The sequence below is a fragment of the Heptranchias perlo genome, chromosome 38 (assembly GCF_035084215.1).
Source record: "Heptranchias perlo isolate sHepPer1 chromosome 38, sHepPer1.hap1, whole genome shotgun sequence".
In the NCBI taxonomy this organism is placed as follows: domain Eukaryota; kingdom Metazoa; phylum Chordata; class Chondrichthyes; order Hexanchiformes; family Hexanchidae; genus Heptranchias; species Heptranchias perlo.
Window position 1 is genome coordinate 13,335,340 of NC_090362.1, and position 15,383 is coordinate 13,350,722.

Consider the following 15,383-nt stretch of genomic DNA (forward strand, 5'->3'; position numbering starts at 1 on the left):
CTGGGAGTGAGGTCGCTGCGCGGTTGCTCATGGGTGTGAGGTCACAGCGCGATGACTGTGGCTGGCGAAAGTGAGAGCGAGACTGAGTCTGCGCGGGTTCGGAGTTTTCAAATTTACCGGCCGCGGTTTTCCGTTGCCCGGCAGTCGCTCCTTGCGGGGAATGGCGGCCCCTGGATTAGGCGGCGCTGGGCACTGGTTTGGGTTCGGGTTTAATCGATTCGGGCAGGTTATTAACCCCGGGTCCCGGAGGGAGTGTGAAGCGGACGGGTGGATACTCGAGCCCCGCGTGGTGACTGCCTGCAGCCCGGGACCGGGCCAGGAACGGGTTGAAGCCGAGGCAGAGAGGCAGTCACCGCCTCCTAACGATGACCCGCGGGGTGGCGGCAGGTCGGGGCCTGAGGGGCTGCAATCAAATCCCAGACGTGAGGGGCCCGGCGGCAGGAGGTGTCCGGCGGAGAGTGCCCCTGTTTCTAAGATCTGTCCCTCCTGGAGTCACTCTACGTATTTGACAGGTGTGTGGTAACAGGTGAATGTGTAGCCTTCGGGCCAGTGAGTGTCTCAGGTGAATGTGCACCGCTTAGGTGAGTGCGTGTCCCGGGTGAATGTGTAGCCCACAGGTGAGTGCGTGTCCCGGGTGAATGTGTAGCCCACAGGTGAGTGCGTGTCCCGGGTGAATGTGTAGCCCACAGGTGAGTGCGTGTCCCGGGTGAATGTGTAGCCCACAGGTGAGTGCGTGTCCCGGGTGAATGTGTAGCCCACAGGTGAGTGCGTGTCCCGGGTGAATGTGTAGCCCACAGGTGAGTGCGTGTCCCGGGTGAATGTGTAGCCCACAGGTGAGTGCGTGTCCCGGGTGAATGTGTAGCCCACAGGTGAGTGCGTGTCCCGGGTGAATGTGTAGCCCACAGGTGAGTGCGTGTCCCGGGTGAATGTGTAGCCCACAGGTGAGTGCGTGTCCCGGGTGAATGTGTAGCCCACAGGTGAGTGCGTGTCCCGGGTGAATGTGTAGCCCACAGGTGAGTGCGTGTCCCGGGTGAATGTGTAGCCCACAGGTGAGTGCGTGTCCCGGGTGAATGTGTAGCCCACAGGTGAGTGCGTGTCCCGGGTGAATGTGTAGCCCACAGGTGAGTGCGTGTCCCGGGTGAATGTGTAGCCCACAGGTGAGTGCGTGTCCCGGGTGAATGTGTAGCCCACAGGTGAGTGCGTGTCCCGGGTGAATGTGTAGCCCACAGGTGAGTGCGTGTCCCGGGTGAATGTGTAGCCCACAGGTGAGTGCGTGTCCCGGGTGAATGTGTAGCCCACAGGTGAGTGCGTGTCCCGGGTGAATGTGTAGCCCACAGGTGAGTGCGTGTCCCGGGTGAATGTGTAGCCCACAGGTGAGTGCGTGTCCCGGGTGAATGTGTAGCCCACAGGTGAGTGCGTGTCTCAGATGAATGTGTAGCCCTTAAGTCAGTACATGTCTCAGGTGAGTGCGTATGTGTTTCACAGGTGAGTATGTACCCCACAGCTGAGTGTGCATCTCAGGTGTAGACCTGATGGTGGCAGGGGTTAGAGATTGGTTTAAAAGTCCATTCAAATGTCTGCTTCTTTAATCAGGAAGACCAGAAAAGGCAAAAGATGGGAAAACGGCCATTTGCGCTCACTCTTACGACTCCAACTCTCCCATTATAGCATCCACCTGTATTTTGAATTACCTTAATGCTCTTGCTGTTACAGTCTTACCCAGAGGATTATTCCAAACATCACTATTGAGTAAAAACATTTTTTTATCTGCTTTAAATATTTTTAAGTAAGCTGAACTGATATCCCCCTGATTTACTTTCATGGCTTACTTTGAAGTAATGATCTTACCATTTAATATTTTATATATCACATTGAGGTTCTCTCTAAATTTTCTGTAGACTACAACTTCAGCTTATTTTTCCTTGTAGCTCACCCGTTTCACACTTGGGATTATTCTTATGCAGGCAAAGAAGAAGGATAACAACAGTGACTAGATTCCAAAAAGTAGTTCATTGGATTTGAACTGCGTCCTGAAGATGTGAAAAGGCACTATATAAGTTAGCCGATCTTATCCAGGGTAGAAGTTGGGAGCTACAATTAGCCACAGCGTCCCTGGGCTAGGGAGGGACAGATCGGAGAAGGATTCTACTGTCTGCTGGAAAGTACATGTGTGTTCCTTTCATGTAGGAATAGGATTGGACTATGACTTAATGATCCCCATGGGTGAATGGGAACAGGAATAGGCCATTCAGCTTCTTAAGCCTGTTCTGCCATGCAATTAGATCAAAGCAAGTCAACTCCATTCACCTGCCTTTGTTCCATATCGCTTGGCCTAACAAAATCTATCAATCTCAGTCTTAAAATAGTTTGCCAATGCTTGCTGTTTCATACATCATAGAAATTGCAGCACAGGAGACAATTTGGCCCATTGCACCTGTGCTGGAAAGAACATTGCTTCTATCAAGATGAAATATAGCCCCTCGCACGAAGTACTGGAGTGATGCTGGGACCAGTACCTTCAGGAGAGGAAAATAATAAAGGTTTTCAGATCTGTATCACTGTGTACCTTTATGGTTCATTCTATCCTTTTACACATCAAAATAAACCCCACCGAGCAAGTTCCATATCATTAACTTTGTTTCAGTTTTGTTCCAGATGATGGATCTGTTTATTCCTGTGGTTTTGTTGGAGGTCGCCCTTGGCATCAGATTTGCATTAGTAATCAAGGTTGCACAGACATCCTGTCCTCTGAGAAATATTTGCTAATGTTGTGGCAGGACAGAGTGGAATGCTGGGATATCCAAAACCTCTGTACTGAAGGGACCAAGGGTGACGTGACTTGGACGAGGCAGCTGAAGGAGGGAGAGAGGCCATGTACAGGTATAGTAAATTAGAATGCAACACAGTCTTCTTCACCCCTTCCCTAATTCTACTGCTTTTATCCGTTTGCTTTTTTTTCCCCTCACATTTTTTTCCCTCTCAGGCTATTGATTCCTTGCTGGGTATGTTTGGGTGCCAGTAGCTTCCAGTGCTTACCCATGTGACACAGTGTCAGTTGGGGGCAAAGATTGCAACTGAGCCTGATCACTGCCCTTGTCCCACATCTACATGTGCCCTTCTAGTTATGGCAACTGGATTTGGAGCAGGTACCCTGACCTTTTTTAAAACATGCTTTCTCCTTGCCTCCTGGTACAGGAACTATAATTAAAATCAATTGTAGTACCCCAACTAGCTGAGACCAGCTCAGTCAGCCAGACTGGGGATTGAACTTAAGTCTTCGAGTCTGTGTAGCTGAGCTGCTAATTGCCTTGACCAGCTGAGCTAATGGAGCCTTGCAGCCACAGCTTCTTGCCTCTTACCTCACTTCAACTAAGCATCTTGGGCCTTCATCTAAGTTTCTTGAAATAAAAGTATAAACATTTTGTTAGTCTGGTTGGAGAGACTGAGGTACGATGATGGTTATTGCAATTGGCTTCATTGATGATGCTGGTTCACAAATTCATATACCCTCACATTTATTTCACTGAAGTAATGGACTTCTGTTAAAGCTTACACCACTGGTCCTTGCAATTTGGCCCCTTCCACTTTGGCCCTCAGAAGACTCGCTGCTCCTTATGTCTTTTGGCCTCCATTCATGACCTCTTAAATTTTGTTGTGCTGACCGAGCTTAGGATTAAACGTTGTTACTTCACCAACAAAAAGAGGCAGAGTTGTCCCAACTTCTGTACAGTGAATGAAGCACCCTATTAATGTAGGACTAGGTAATAGAGTTGTTGATTTTGTTCTTTCTATTCCTGCGAGGAGGTCCCTGACCTCCAGAATGACGTAACTGAAATCAGGATCTGACCAATTGGCAAATCACAGGACCCATACCCCATCGTTTGTATAAAGCATTTGATGGAGCCGCTCTCAAGCAATACGTTGGTTAGGTTTGTGACCCTTGGCACTAAGTTAGTGAATAACATCGCCCTACAACAATTTTTACACCTTCTGTACTAACTGACTTGTTTATTGAGTACTTGTAACTAAAAATCAATGATAAATGAATGCTTTCTGTCTAAATTAGTCATATTCATAGGTATAGTGCGCATCGGGACACTAGGATAAGCAGTTAATTTATTCAGAGCTGATGCAGTATGGCTTGTATATGTTCCTGTCATAACTCCTGTAGCTGTAAACTGGGTACATTGTACAGAGGCCAACAGAAAAACGAACATTTGAGAACAAAATTTAAGCTATATTTGTGATGGTATTGCCTATCATGTCATAGTACACCAGCTGTATAAATATGCGCTATAATCAACATGATTCTCCTGTACAAATGTCCTAATACCCCATACAATTCATACTGCAGTATTAGTCTTTATGTAGTGAGTGAACACAGGAAATTAAATGGCAGCTTTTATGTAGCGGAGCAATGAGTGGTGATTTGTACCTACCCCACTGTAAATCATATTAGATTAGTTAATACTCCCCTCTGATTACACAAGGTGTAGGACAGATTTATGCATCAACACTAATTTATACATTTAAAAGAAAATTAAAGGCTTGCTGGGTAAATGCATGGCTACGGCTAACGCCAAGTGATATAGCCCAGGTCTTGGGTTCAGTCCCTGATCTATGCCAAGGTGGTGGGTTGCTACACTTAGCCTCGCTGTCCCTAGATTAGGAAACAGGAGTAAAAACAGAAAATGCTGGAAAAATGTAGCTGGTCTGTCAGCATCTGTAAAGAGAAGAAAAGTTCACTTGATATGAAAGGCCCACCCCCCAAAACCTTAACTTTGTCTTACAGATGCTAACAGACCTGTGATGCATTTTCAGTCTTATTATGTGTTGAGAGTAGGAATCATTGGATATTGATCGACAGTGGGAATGTAGGCCAATTTACAGCTGTCTAGCCCAGGGTCACTAAGGCCATCGGTAAAGCCTGTCGATTGTCAAGGTGAATTTGTTAACTCAGCACAGACCGTGGATCAAACCTTGGGTCCTCTGCTCTATATGGATCAATACTGCATTGTGTGATTGCTTTCATTACTAGGGAATGGCGGAGGGGAAACTCATACTTTTTCCCCCCTCACAGCACTTCCACTGGTCCCTGGTGGCTACGTTATAACAGTTCCTCCATTTTACAAACCATTGTCACCAATGCTTTGTGCAAGAAAGCTGGTACTTGGCACTGAGCATGCTCTCCTACTGAGCTTTGATTGGACAGTGTATTCCTGGGGCTCGGGACGGTAAGATGTTTTTTAATTATGTACTTGCTGTTGTATAATTGGCCCGTGTTCTGGATTATGAGCTAAATAATCTGACTATATACAGTCGTAAAAAGATCCAGTCTCATTAAAATTGTTGGTTTGAATTCAGTCACTCGAGGATGTGTCTGTGTTTTTGTATCTAATTCTAAGGGACCAGTGTGGTACCCATGTGGGTTAAAATACTGCTTTTTCACCTCTATTTGAACACAGCCAGACAGATAGGGTGAAAAGTTTCATCTCTTGCTGCTGCCTGAAATAAGCTGATGCAAAATGTCTTTGAGCAGTCTCAACCCTGTTCATAATGGGTGCAGCACAATTATGCAATCTCAGAGTGTAGTATGCCCTGTCACCTCACTGCAGGGGACAAATGTGTAGATCCAAAATTATTTGTCAAAGTTGTAGATGTTACTCTTTTCATTTCAGATACCTAGTGTCTGTACTCCTAGGCAAATACAGAGTAAAGCTCCCTGCAATTCTGTCCCAACAATGTACATTGGCCCCAGTGTCAGAAAAGAATCTCTACTGCACTTTTGTTCCATTTCGCACACCAGCTATCCTGTAGCTTCTCTAAGTGAGATTGTTGGTTTAGTGCAAATTAGGGGCACTTTTGTGCTGCATCTCATTATCTGTAATGAATTTGAGCCCATGTCCTAGAAAGGGGAAAAACTATTGTCTAACCTACTGCACCACTTAATCTCCTCAAAAGTGTACAGATGTCCTCAGTACTATATTGGTGGGGTACTTAAATGGATGCTAATATAAATCTGTATTGTCCAAAACTAGTTGCTGCGTCACTGGTTATTTACTATTCTATTAGATTTCATACTTCTATTTCAAATTGAATTTTCACATACCTGGTTCCACTCTTGCCTATCCAGTCATAGCTGGAGAGTCTCCTGCAATGGCTTCTCTTCCCTCACATCGTTACCTCTGGAATCCCCCAAGGATCTATCCTTGGTTCCCTCCTATTTCTCATCTATATGCTGCCCCTTGCGACATCATCCTGGGCAATCTTCTATCTTCAACCTTGCATAAACTTGAGCTCATCCAAAACTCTGCCCATATCCTAACCCGCACCAAGTCCCGTTCACCCCTGTACTCGCTGACCTACATTGGCTCCCGATCCACCAACGCCTTGATTTTGAAATTCTCATCCTCATGTTCAAACCCCTCCATGGTCTTGCCCCCCTCTATCTCTGTAACCTTGTCCAGCCCTACAACCTTCTAAGAATTCTGCGTTCCTCCAACTCTGACAATAATCTTGTGCATCACTCACTACCTTCGTCCCATCATCAGCCGTCTAGGTCCTAAGCTCTGGAATTCCCACCCTAAACATCTCCGTCTCGCTACCTCTCTCCTTAAAGCTTACCTCTTTGACCAAGCTTTTCGTCACCCATCCTAATATCTCCTTCTTTGGCTCAGTGTCAGTTTTTGTCCGATTATGCTCCAATGAAGCATCTTGCGAAGTTTTACTACATAATAGGTGCTATATAAATGCAAGTTGTTGTCTACAACCCAATATTAAAGTATCTAATTATTTTTGAACTTCAGTAATAATAACTAAATTTTGTCAAAATAACCCTGATCATTGGAAAAAACTTCCCGTTCACTACATTCTGATCTTATTATCTTTAAAATCAGTTCTGTTTTTCCTTCCAAACCACTGTTTCAGTCTCTCATTACTCAGATTTCATCCTAGATGTTATCTGATTGAATGTTAAGTATGCTTTTCTGTACATTATATATTCATTACTTTTCTGATATTTGACCTGGATCATTTTAATCTCTCAAACAAGGTCATACTCTGACAGTGGCAGTGACATGCAAGCTACATATTGGACTAGGATGGGCAAACAGGACTGTGTCACTTTGATTGTTGTAAGCTTAAAAGTAGCCATCCCACAATAATTTCACATCTGAAACACGCTAATAATATTTCTACATAAACTGGCTGTTATTAGCTCCCCTGATGACCTAGTGGATAAAGGAGAGCCATAAAGACCAGAAGGTGCAGTTTGATTCCTGGCCTTTGCCGAGTTGATCTCAACCAGGACAGCTTTTTGGATGTTACTGTTAGGATGACTTCCCTTGGACCAGAGTTATGGCTCCTGTTTATTATCCACTGACCCTTTTGGAAAGTGCATGAATTTTGCAGGATTAGGCTTGGCTGTAATAAATGCCCAAGATTAAATACCCTGCCAACATTAATTGTATAGGCTCACATGTGACAAATGGCCACGGGTGAGGTGCTGGAGCGCATCTAGGACCTGTGGAAATGTACCCCAGCACAAGCCAGCACCTTCAGAAGAGAAGAGAGAGAAAATTGGATAAAGGATTTCAGCTGGTAAAATACTTTGTGAGCATTGACATGGACCTGATTTGACATTCCTGGAGGTGGTGTGATTTTTATTTTTAAACACTGTTGATGGCATTCTATAGTAAATTTAGTTCAAAACCTTTGGTCCTCCAACTCTGGCCTCCTGCACATCTCCCCCCACCACTCTCCCATTGGTGACAAGCCATCAGCTGTCTCTAAACCACACCGTACTCTGTAAACCCCTCCACCTTTCTACTTCTCTTCCACTTTTAAAGCATCCTCAAAACATACCTTTTCCACCACACTTTCAGTCATCTCTCCTAACTCTCCCACCCCTGTTTCGCCTCCGTGAAACATCTTGGGACATTTACTTCGTTAAAGACACTAAAGAACTTCAAGTTGTTGTAAATATTTATCCATTTGGTGCTTATTTTTCAGCAATGTATTATTACTTTTTACAGGCATGGTCAGTTGGGTCATGGTAGCGTTGATAATGAAACAGAGCCACGAATTGTGGAGGCGTTACATGGGCTGGCAATGGCTGAAGTAGCAGTTGGGGCCTGGCATTCCGTAAGTGCAAGTGGTAAGATTTGTCACAAAGTTGTGCACTACAGCATTATCTTATCTGCGTAATATTTACGGACCCCTGATTTCTCCCCCCTAATGCAGTTCTCAGCAACACTGGGTCTCCTGTGGTACGGGAGGTAAAGGATAGTGTGGATTTTATCTTCTCCTCCATCAAGAAGCTGCATCGATGCCTCCACTACTACCTGCTGATGAGGTGTACTTATCCCCTTTCCCTGATGGCATGCCCTGCCACATGAAGTACTCTATCTACTAGCCTGGTATAAAACTGATGATTCATTTGCTAAAACAGTTTTTACTCCAGTTTTCTCCTTGCCTCTCCTGTAGGCACTGACTTGTACTGGGGTAAGGTTCCATGGGTACCTCATCCAAGTGACCATTGTCAGCCTAGACGGTGAGTGACAGAAGGTTATTCAAGCCATCACAGCTGAGTCTGATTTTGTCCTTGTCTGAATGTTCACAGATGGACATTTTCTAGCAGTAGTCACAGGATAGTGATCAGGAGTAGAAACCCTGGCTCCTTTTTTCCTCTTCCCTATCCTGGGGCACTTAAGCCAACTATAGTGACCCATCTGGTGACCTTACTGGGATCAGCTACCTCAGGACAGATCAACAATCGAGCATGGGCCTTTTCTGGACTGTATGCCTTTGTACCACACTATGCATTTACCCAGTTGTAGCAGTTTCTAAAAGTAATTAATTTAGGACCCCTTAATGTACCGCATAGTGATGTAACATGATTGTTTAGGGCTCTCTCATTAACTGAGAAACCATAGGAATCTACAGGCATGACTCTACTATAAAAGTTAGATGTTTCCCAACCTCTTTACCACCTGTTAAATGTACAAGTTTGGTTTAATGATGTATTTAATTATAACTTGTCATTATTGGATCTTGTGTTTACTTTTAAAAAAAAAATAATTAGCATCAGGAGACCTGTACGTGTGGGGATGGAATGAGTCAGGACAGTTGGGACTGCCGACAAAGTCACGTTCAGAGGAGGAGCATCGGATCCCCTCTCAGCAGAAGGGGCTCTCCCAGGGTGGTAAGGATATTTGTTTTTAAACTGTTGTGTACCTCTCAAAAGTAAGAATGTTTTCAACAAGAACTCAGTTGTAGGATTTAGCTTTGCAGTACTACAAATACCCTGTATATACTGACACTTGGCATCCTAGATAAATACAGTTGTGTAGTGAGACCTAAAAAAGTTTGTCCTGTGTGTAATGCAGATATTGGCCAGGTCACTTTAGTAGTTTTGAAGAGCCTGTCATCTCACACATGCAGGTATATTTTATTACTTTGCTAATGTTGGTGATAAAGTCAGTATGAATTCTTCACTAACAATAGGTGGAGGAAAATATTACCTCTTGGACTGTTTCATATTCCCCTTTCCCTCCCAGTTGTACCAATAAATAAATAACCTGATCATATGGGTTGTCTTCTGTGTAAAATTAACATACAGAAATGTAGTATATGTGCATTAAGCCGTATGTGAACTTTGCTGATCGATTTATAAAAGAAACAAGCCGTTATAATTTGTACTTTTCATTGAACCTGTTCTTTAAAACCTTATCACGCAGCAGCTTGGAAAGGGTTTACACAATTTATTATGGAATGGTTCAGCACCAATGCATTACTTTGTTATCATGGTAACAAGGAACATAGCAGAACAAATAGTCCTTGTTGGCAAACTGCATTTTAGTTACACCAATTCACAATATTGAATTTTTTTCACCACTTTTCTCTCCTCCTTTCCTGAAGACGACCTTTGTAGTGAGTCTGTTGGATATATACTGGTTGCCCTCTGGTACCTCACCTAAGGGATCATTCCTGAGCTTAGACAGTAAGTTTCAGCAGTTTGATTGAGTGAAGCATCACAGCTGAGTCTATCCTGTCCTCATCTGACAAGCACATGTGCATTTTCCAGCAAGGGTCACTTGATAGAAATCAGGAATTTTCCTTTCCCAAATCCAGGAACACTGAGAGCAATTGCAGCGCCCCTACTACTGCTCCATTAGCTAACTCCATCGACTGGCTGTCAATCCTGAGACCTTCCTGGTATCTATGGCTCAGCTACTTGCTGCTTTAACTAACCGAGCCGTTCATACTGTTTTTAATATGAGCTAACCCAGAATCTATCATGCCCCTTTATATTATAGGGTTGCTTCCAACAGTAAGTGCAGCATCAGAGGCAATCAAGACACTCTTGCCATTGGAACTAGCAATACCGTCCCAGAATGGTGATTTCTCTCTCTGCCTTACATGGAATTTACAATCCAGAAACAGACCATTCAGCCCAACTGGTCCATGCTGGTGTTTACGCTCCACACAAACCTCCTCCCACCCTACTTCATCTCACCCTATCAGCATCTTCCTCATGTACTTACTTTCCCTGTAAATGCATCTATGCTAATCACCTCAACCACTCCATGGTTTTTCATTTTCTTTGACTATTTTAGTTAAAGAGTTGGTGGGGATGAGGCTTTGTTTGGGCGAGGTGGTGGGAAGTCACGTAATGAAACCTCCAGGAATAGCCCCTACAGAGTTGGTAACCCTAAGCAAGTGTATGATTCAACTTCAGGCTTCACCAAAGCCTGCTGGACCAAAAGCTCCCGACAGCATTTGTTATCGTGTCAGTCATTGTGAGTCTCACTGTGGACAGGCTGGTCTCTCGACCTGTCTGAACAGGACAACAATATGGTTTCCCCACTGACACTGCAAAGATGCAAAAGTGGTTTTGCACTAATTGCATGTGAGAGATTAGCATGTGGACAATAGTGTTAAAGTTATTCAGAGCAACTACACATTTGTGTAATTGTTGCAGAATCTGCCCTACAGCAGAAATTAGAAAGATTCAGCATCAGTGGGAACCGGCACAATTACCAAATTACTTGTTCCCATTCAATGTAGTTCATTAACATAAAATGGGCATCACTTTTATTGTTAGCAGTTACTTTATTTTAAATGGCAATAAACATTCAGTGCTTGTAAGGGTTAGCTGGTGTTTAGCTTAAACTGTAACTTCAATTTTACATGCAGGCACACCGACCCCTAGTGATGCTGGTGACATGATTACAAAATCCACCAGTAAAGAAGCAGCTGCGGGAGATCTGAATGTGTTTATCTCAATCCAGGCATTTCCTGCACTGGTGGATTTACCAGAGGAGTTGGAGGTCAGCAAGGTCAGCTGTGGGTCACGACATACTGCGGCCGTCACCAGTACGTGACAGTAGGCACTGAGTAATGGTTATGTTTTTCTCTAGAGAATGGCAAATTGGTCTGTGTGGTGAAACTGATTTTTTTTTTGATAGTTTTGCAATGTGTAACCACTGATGTAAAATTAGTCACTTTAATGTTGTGTTAATGCAAGATTTTAACATTCTTAATGAGAGACATTAGAAATGAAAGGTCTTGGCTGTTTGTAGAGCTGAGATTTTAGATTGTGAATGGTATCGGTGGACTTTGCTCTCTTTAAGCCCCCTCCCACCCCAAATCACACAAGTGTTCCTCAGTAGACAAGGAAAAGAGTCTATCTGAATAACATGTCCATGGACACTATTACTACCATCCCTTGGTTAATTGGCTAGAAAGAGTGCTTGAGCAATGAAGGGAGAGGCCCCTCTCGAGTCAGTTTCCCTTGTTCCCTTCCAAACTGTCCAGATGGGATGGTGAGCTGTGGATGTCAAGGATGCCTGATGTCATTACAGATTGGGATTCGGGTCTCCTAGTGAGAGTGCAGTGCTGTAACACGTTTACCAGATTATAGATTTGAAGATAAAGATGATTTAAGTTTCACACACCTTCATTATGAGCAATCTAGCCCAAAAAGAGAGAACTGAAAATTTGAAATGAAAACAGGAGGTGCTGGAAATACACAGCAGGTCTATCAGCTTCTGAAAATAAAAAAACCTGATTAATGTTTGAAGTGCAGATTCTTACTCGAAATATTAATCTATCTTCAGATGCTGATGTGCTGTGTATTTCTGACACTCTTGTGTCTGTTGTGAACAACAGTAGCAATTTCAGTAAAGGTACTGGGTCTTGTTGGTTGAGTACACTGTCTAGAAATTTGTACAGCATAAATCAGACACAATTAGTCTGATTCTTAAACTAGAAATCAATTTTTTTCATTCATGATGTGGAGGCATTAGTTATTGAGATTATTAAGGTTTTTGATGTTTTTCGTCACTAGCAAACCTCACAACTTGAGCTCGCATCCATCCTTCTATCCAGTTGTGGACTTGGCAAAAAGAGGCCTAATCTTCACATTTTTTATATATTTAGATTTTGACAGGAGCTTTCACTGACAAGAAGTTCAATTAAGTAGCTTCAGTCTTGACTATTAAATCCTGTCATTTTTCCTCTTTTTCAGAGGGAGGTAAGCTCTTCACATGGGGCTGGGGTAAGTAATAATCAAATAAACTGTTGATCGAAATAAGGTTTAATGTTAATTTTGGTTCTGTTGGTAGTATTCTCTGGACTAGAAGGTTGTGAGTTTGAGCTCTAAATCAGGGATTGAGCTCTTAATCTAGACTGCCACTCATGCAGTACTTAAGTGAGTTTTCCATTGTTCAAGGTGCCATCTTTTGGATGAGTTCCTGTTTGCTGTTCTAGCAGCTGTTGATGGGGCCATGGCACTATTAAAAGAATGGGTAGCTTTCCTTGTGTCCAGGCCATTATTCATCCTTCAAGCAACATCACCAAAACAAATGGACCAACTAGACTTCATCTCAGTGATGGTTTGTGGGCTGTCGTTGGTGTAAAATGGTGGCTGCATTTTCCTACGTTACTGGGCTCCATAGTACTTAATAAGTGAAGTTCTTTGAGACTTTTCAATGTGACATGGTGCTGTATCAATGCAAGTATATTATTTTCACTAAGTTTTACAGATTTTTTATATTTTCCAGGTAACTATGGACAACTTGGCCATGGACAGACTAATAGTTCTGATCTTCCAAGGCTTGTTGAGTACTTCATACAAAACCATCTTTCCGTTCTGGATGTTGTCTGTGGGCCGTGGAACACTTTTGTGTTTGCACAACAGGAAGAATTTTAAATTGCGGATGAATTGTATTCTGTCAAACTGTGGAATATGTGTGTTTATGATCGTATGGAAGAGCACCACAGTGGCCTAGTGAGTAATAGTGTAGTACTGAGCCATACTATCTGCAGTTGTTGTTTTTGATTCCCAATCTATGCTGAGTTACCTAAGGCACTAGGTTGGACACTCATGGGTTAGGGAGGGGACAAAATGGCTTTTGTTTCCTGGTCCTGATTTGTTATCCAGTGACCCATTTTGGAAACTGCGAGTGTAGACACCTGGTGGGGGTGCCTTTTATGGTAAAATAGTCTGCTGACACTTTCTATCTTGACTTTTGAGAAGAATGGTCACTTGGGTGAAATATTGGAGGACCTAAAGTGCCCGTAGGATTGTAACCCTGCAGGAGTTAGCACTTTCAGGAAAAGAAGAAAAAAAAATGGTTTCCAAACATTAAAATTTGCATTGGTATCAGAACAACATGGCTGATATGAGAACTATGCAACTGATTAGGATCAAAAATGTTTATAAAGAATCATAGAATGGTTACATCACAGGAGGCCATCGAGCCTGTGCCAGCTCATTGTAAGAGCAATCCAGTTAGTCCCATTCGCCCGCTCTTTCCCTGTAGCCCTACAAATGTTTTCCCTTTAAGTATTTATCCAATTCCTTTTTGAAAGCCATGATTGAATCTGCTTTCTCCACCCTTTCAGGCAGTGCATTCCAGATCATAACTCTCATGTTTTTCCTCATGTCACCTTTGGTTCTTTTGCTAATCACCTTAAATCTCTGTCCTCTGGTTCTCGACCCTTCCGCCAATGGAACAGTTTCTCTTTATCTACTCTATCTAAACCAGTTATGATTTTGAACACTGCTTTTAAATCTGCTGTCAACCTTCTTTGCTGTAAGGAGAACAACCCCAGCTTCTCCATTCTATCTGCGTAACTGAAGTCCCTCATCCCTGACACCATTCTCGTAAATCTTTTCTGCACCCTCTCTAAGGTCTTCACATCCTTCCTAAAGTGCGGTGCGCAGAATTGAACACGATACTCCAGTGGTGGCCGAACCAGTGTTTTATAAAGCATCAACATAAATTCCTTGCTTTTGTACTCTATGCTTCTATTTATAAAGCCTGGAATCCCGTATGCTTTTTTAACCGCTTTCGCAACCTGTCCTGCCACCTTCAAAGATTTGTGTACATATACCCCCAGGTCTCTCTGTTCCTGCACCCCCTTTAGAATTGTACCATTTAGTTTTTATTGCCTTTCCTCATTCTTCCTGCCAAAATGTATCACTTCGCACTTCTCTGCGTTAAATTTCATCTCGTGTATCCGCCCATTCCACCAGGCTGTCTGTGTCCTCTTGAAGTCTATTACTATCTTCCCCACTGTTTACTACACTTCCATGTTTTGTGTCATCTGCAAATTTGAAATTGTGCCCTGTACACCCAAGAAGTCATTTATATATATCAAGAAAAGCAGTGGTCTTAGTACCAACACCTGGGGAACACCACTGTATACCTTCCTCCAGTCCAAAACACAACCGTTCACCACTACTCTCTGTTTCCTGTCACTTAGCCACTTTCGTATCCATGCTGCCATAGTCCCTGGACTTCAGTTTTGCTGACAAGCCTGTTATGTGGCACTTTATCAAGACAGAATAAGTTGGAAAGTGTTTAAATTATTAGTTCCTATTGATACAGAAAACACTGTGTATGGATCAGATTTCCTGCCATATCCCTCCCCTTTCACATCTATATTATTGTAATATTCCCACTCTGGTCTACTTTGATTTCCTCACTATCCACCCCTCCATCTTGCATCATCTCTCAGGTTTTGAGGATGTTTTTGAAGGCTATCTGTTCACCCTTGCCTTTGGTTGCTTCCCGTAGCGCTCTCCCAGCTCCTGCTTGATGTCTGAACCCCATTGTGAAGCATATTAGGATATTGTATTACATTAAATGTGAAGTTGTTGTCCGTAATAAGTTATCTAAAGCAATGTAGAGAACTTTTTGTAAACGTATTAAAATTAAGTATTTTATATTAATAGAAATGGATTTTTTATCAGCTCCTAATATTCATACAGTAAAATTAAAAGTAAACTAATAGATTTAATTGTCAATTGACCTATTTAAAAACTTTTAACTTTTCTGTTAACTTTTAACAGAAAACTCACATCACTTGTGTAG

General features: G+C 43.0%; 1 protein-coding gene across 2 annotated transcripts; it reads left to right on the plus strand.

Annotated features, from left to right (window-relative positions):
- Positions 1-69: 69 nt before the first annotated feature.
- On the plus strand, positions 70-15,235 carry rccd1 (RCC1 domain-containing like). Of its 2 annotated transcripts, none has more exons than XM_067973468.1 (8): positions 70-512; positions 2,656-2,880; positions 5,081-5,234; positions 8,034-8,155; positions 9,083-9,202; positions 11,197-11,339; positions 12,530-12,559; positions 13,065-15,235. In XM_067973468.1, exons 1-8 carry the CDS (start codon positions 161-163, stop codon positions 13,290-13,292), a joined length of 1,374 nt encoding a protein of 457 aa, XP_067829569.1. In that variant the 5' UTR covers positions 70-160; the 3' UTR covers positions 13,293-15,235. The 2 variants fall into 2 exon arrangements, with proteins under 2 accessions (XP_067829569.1, XP_067829570.1); XM_067973469.1 differs by having other exon boundaries at positions 11,197-11,376; positions 13,065-13,300.
- The last annotated feature ends 148 nt before the right edge of the window (positions 15,236-15,383 follow it).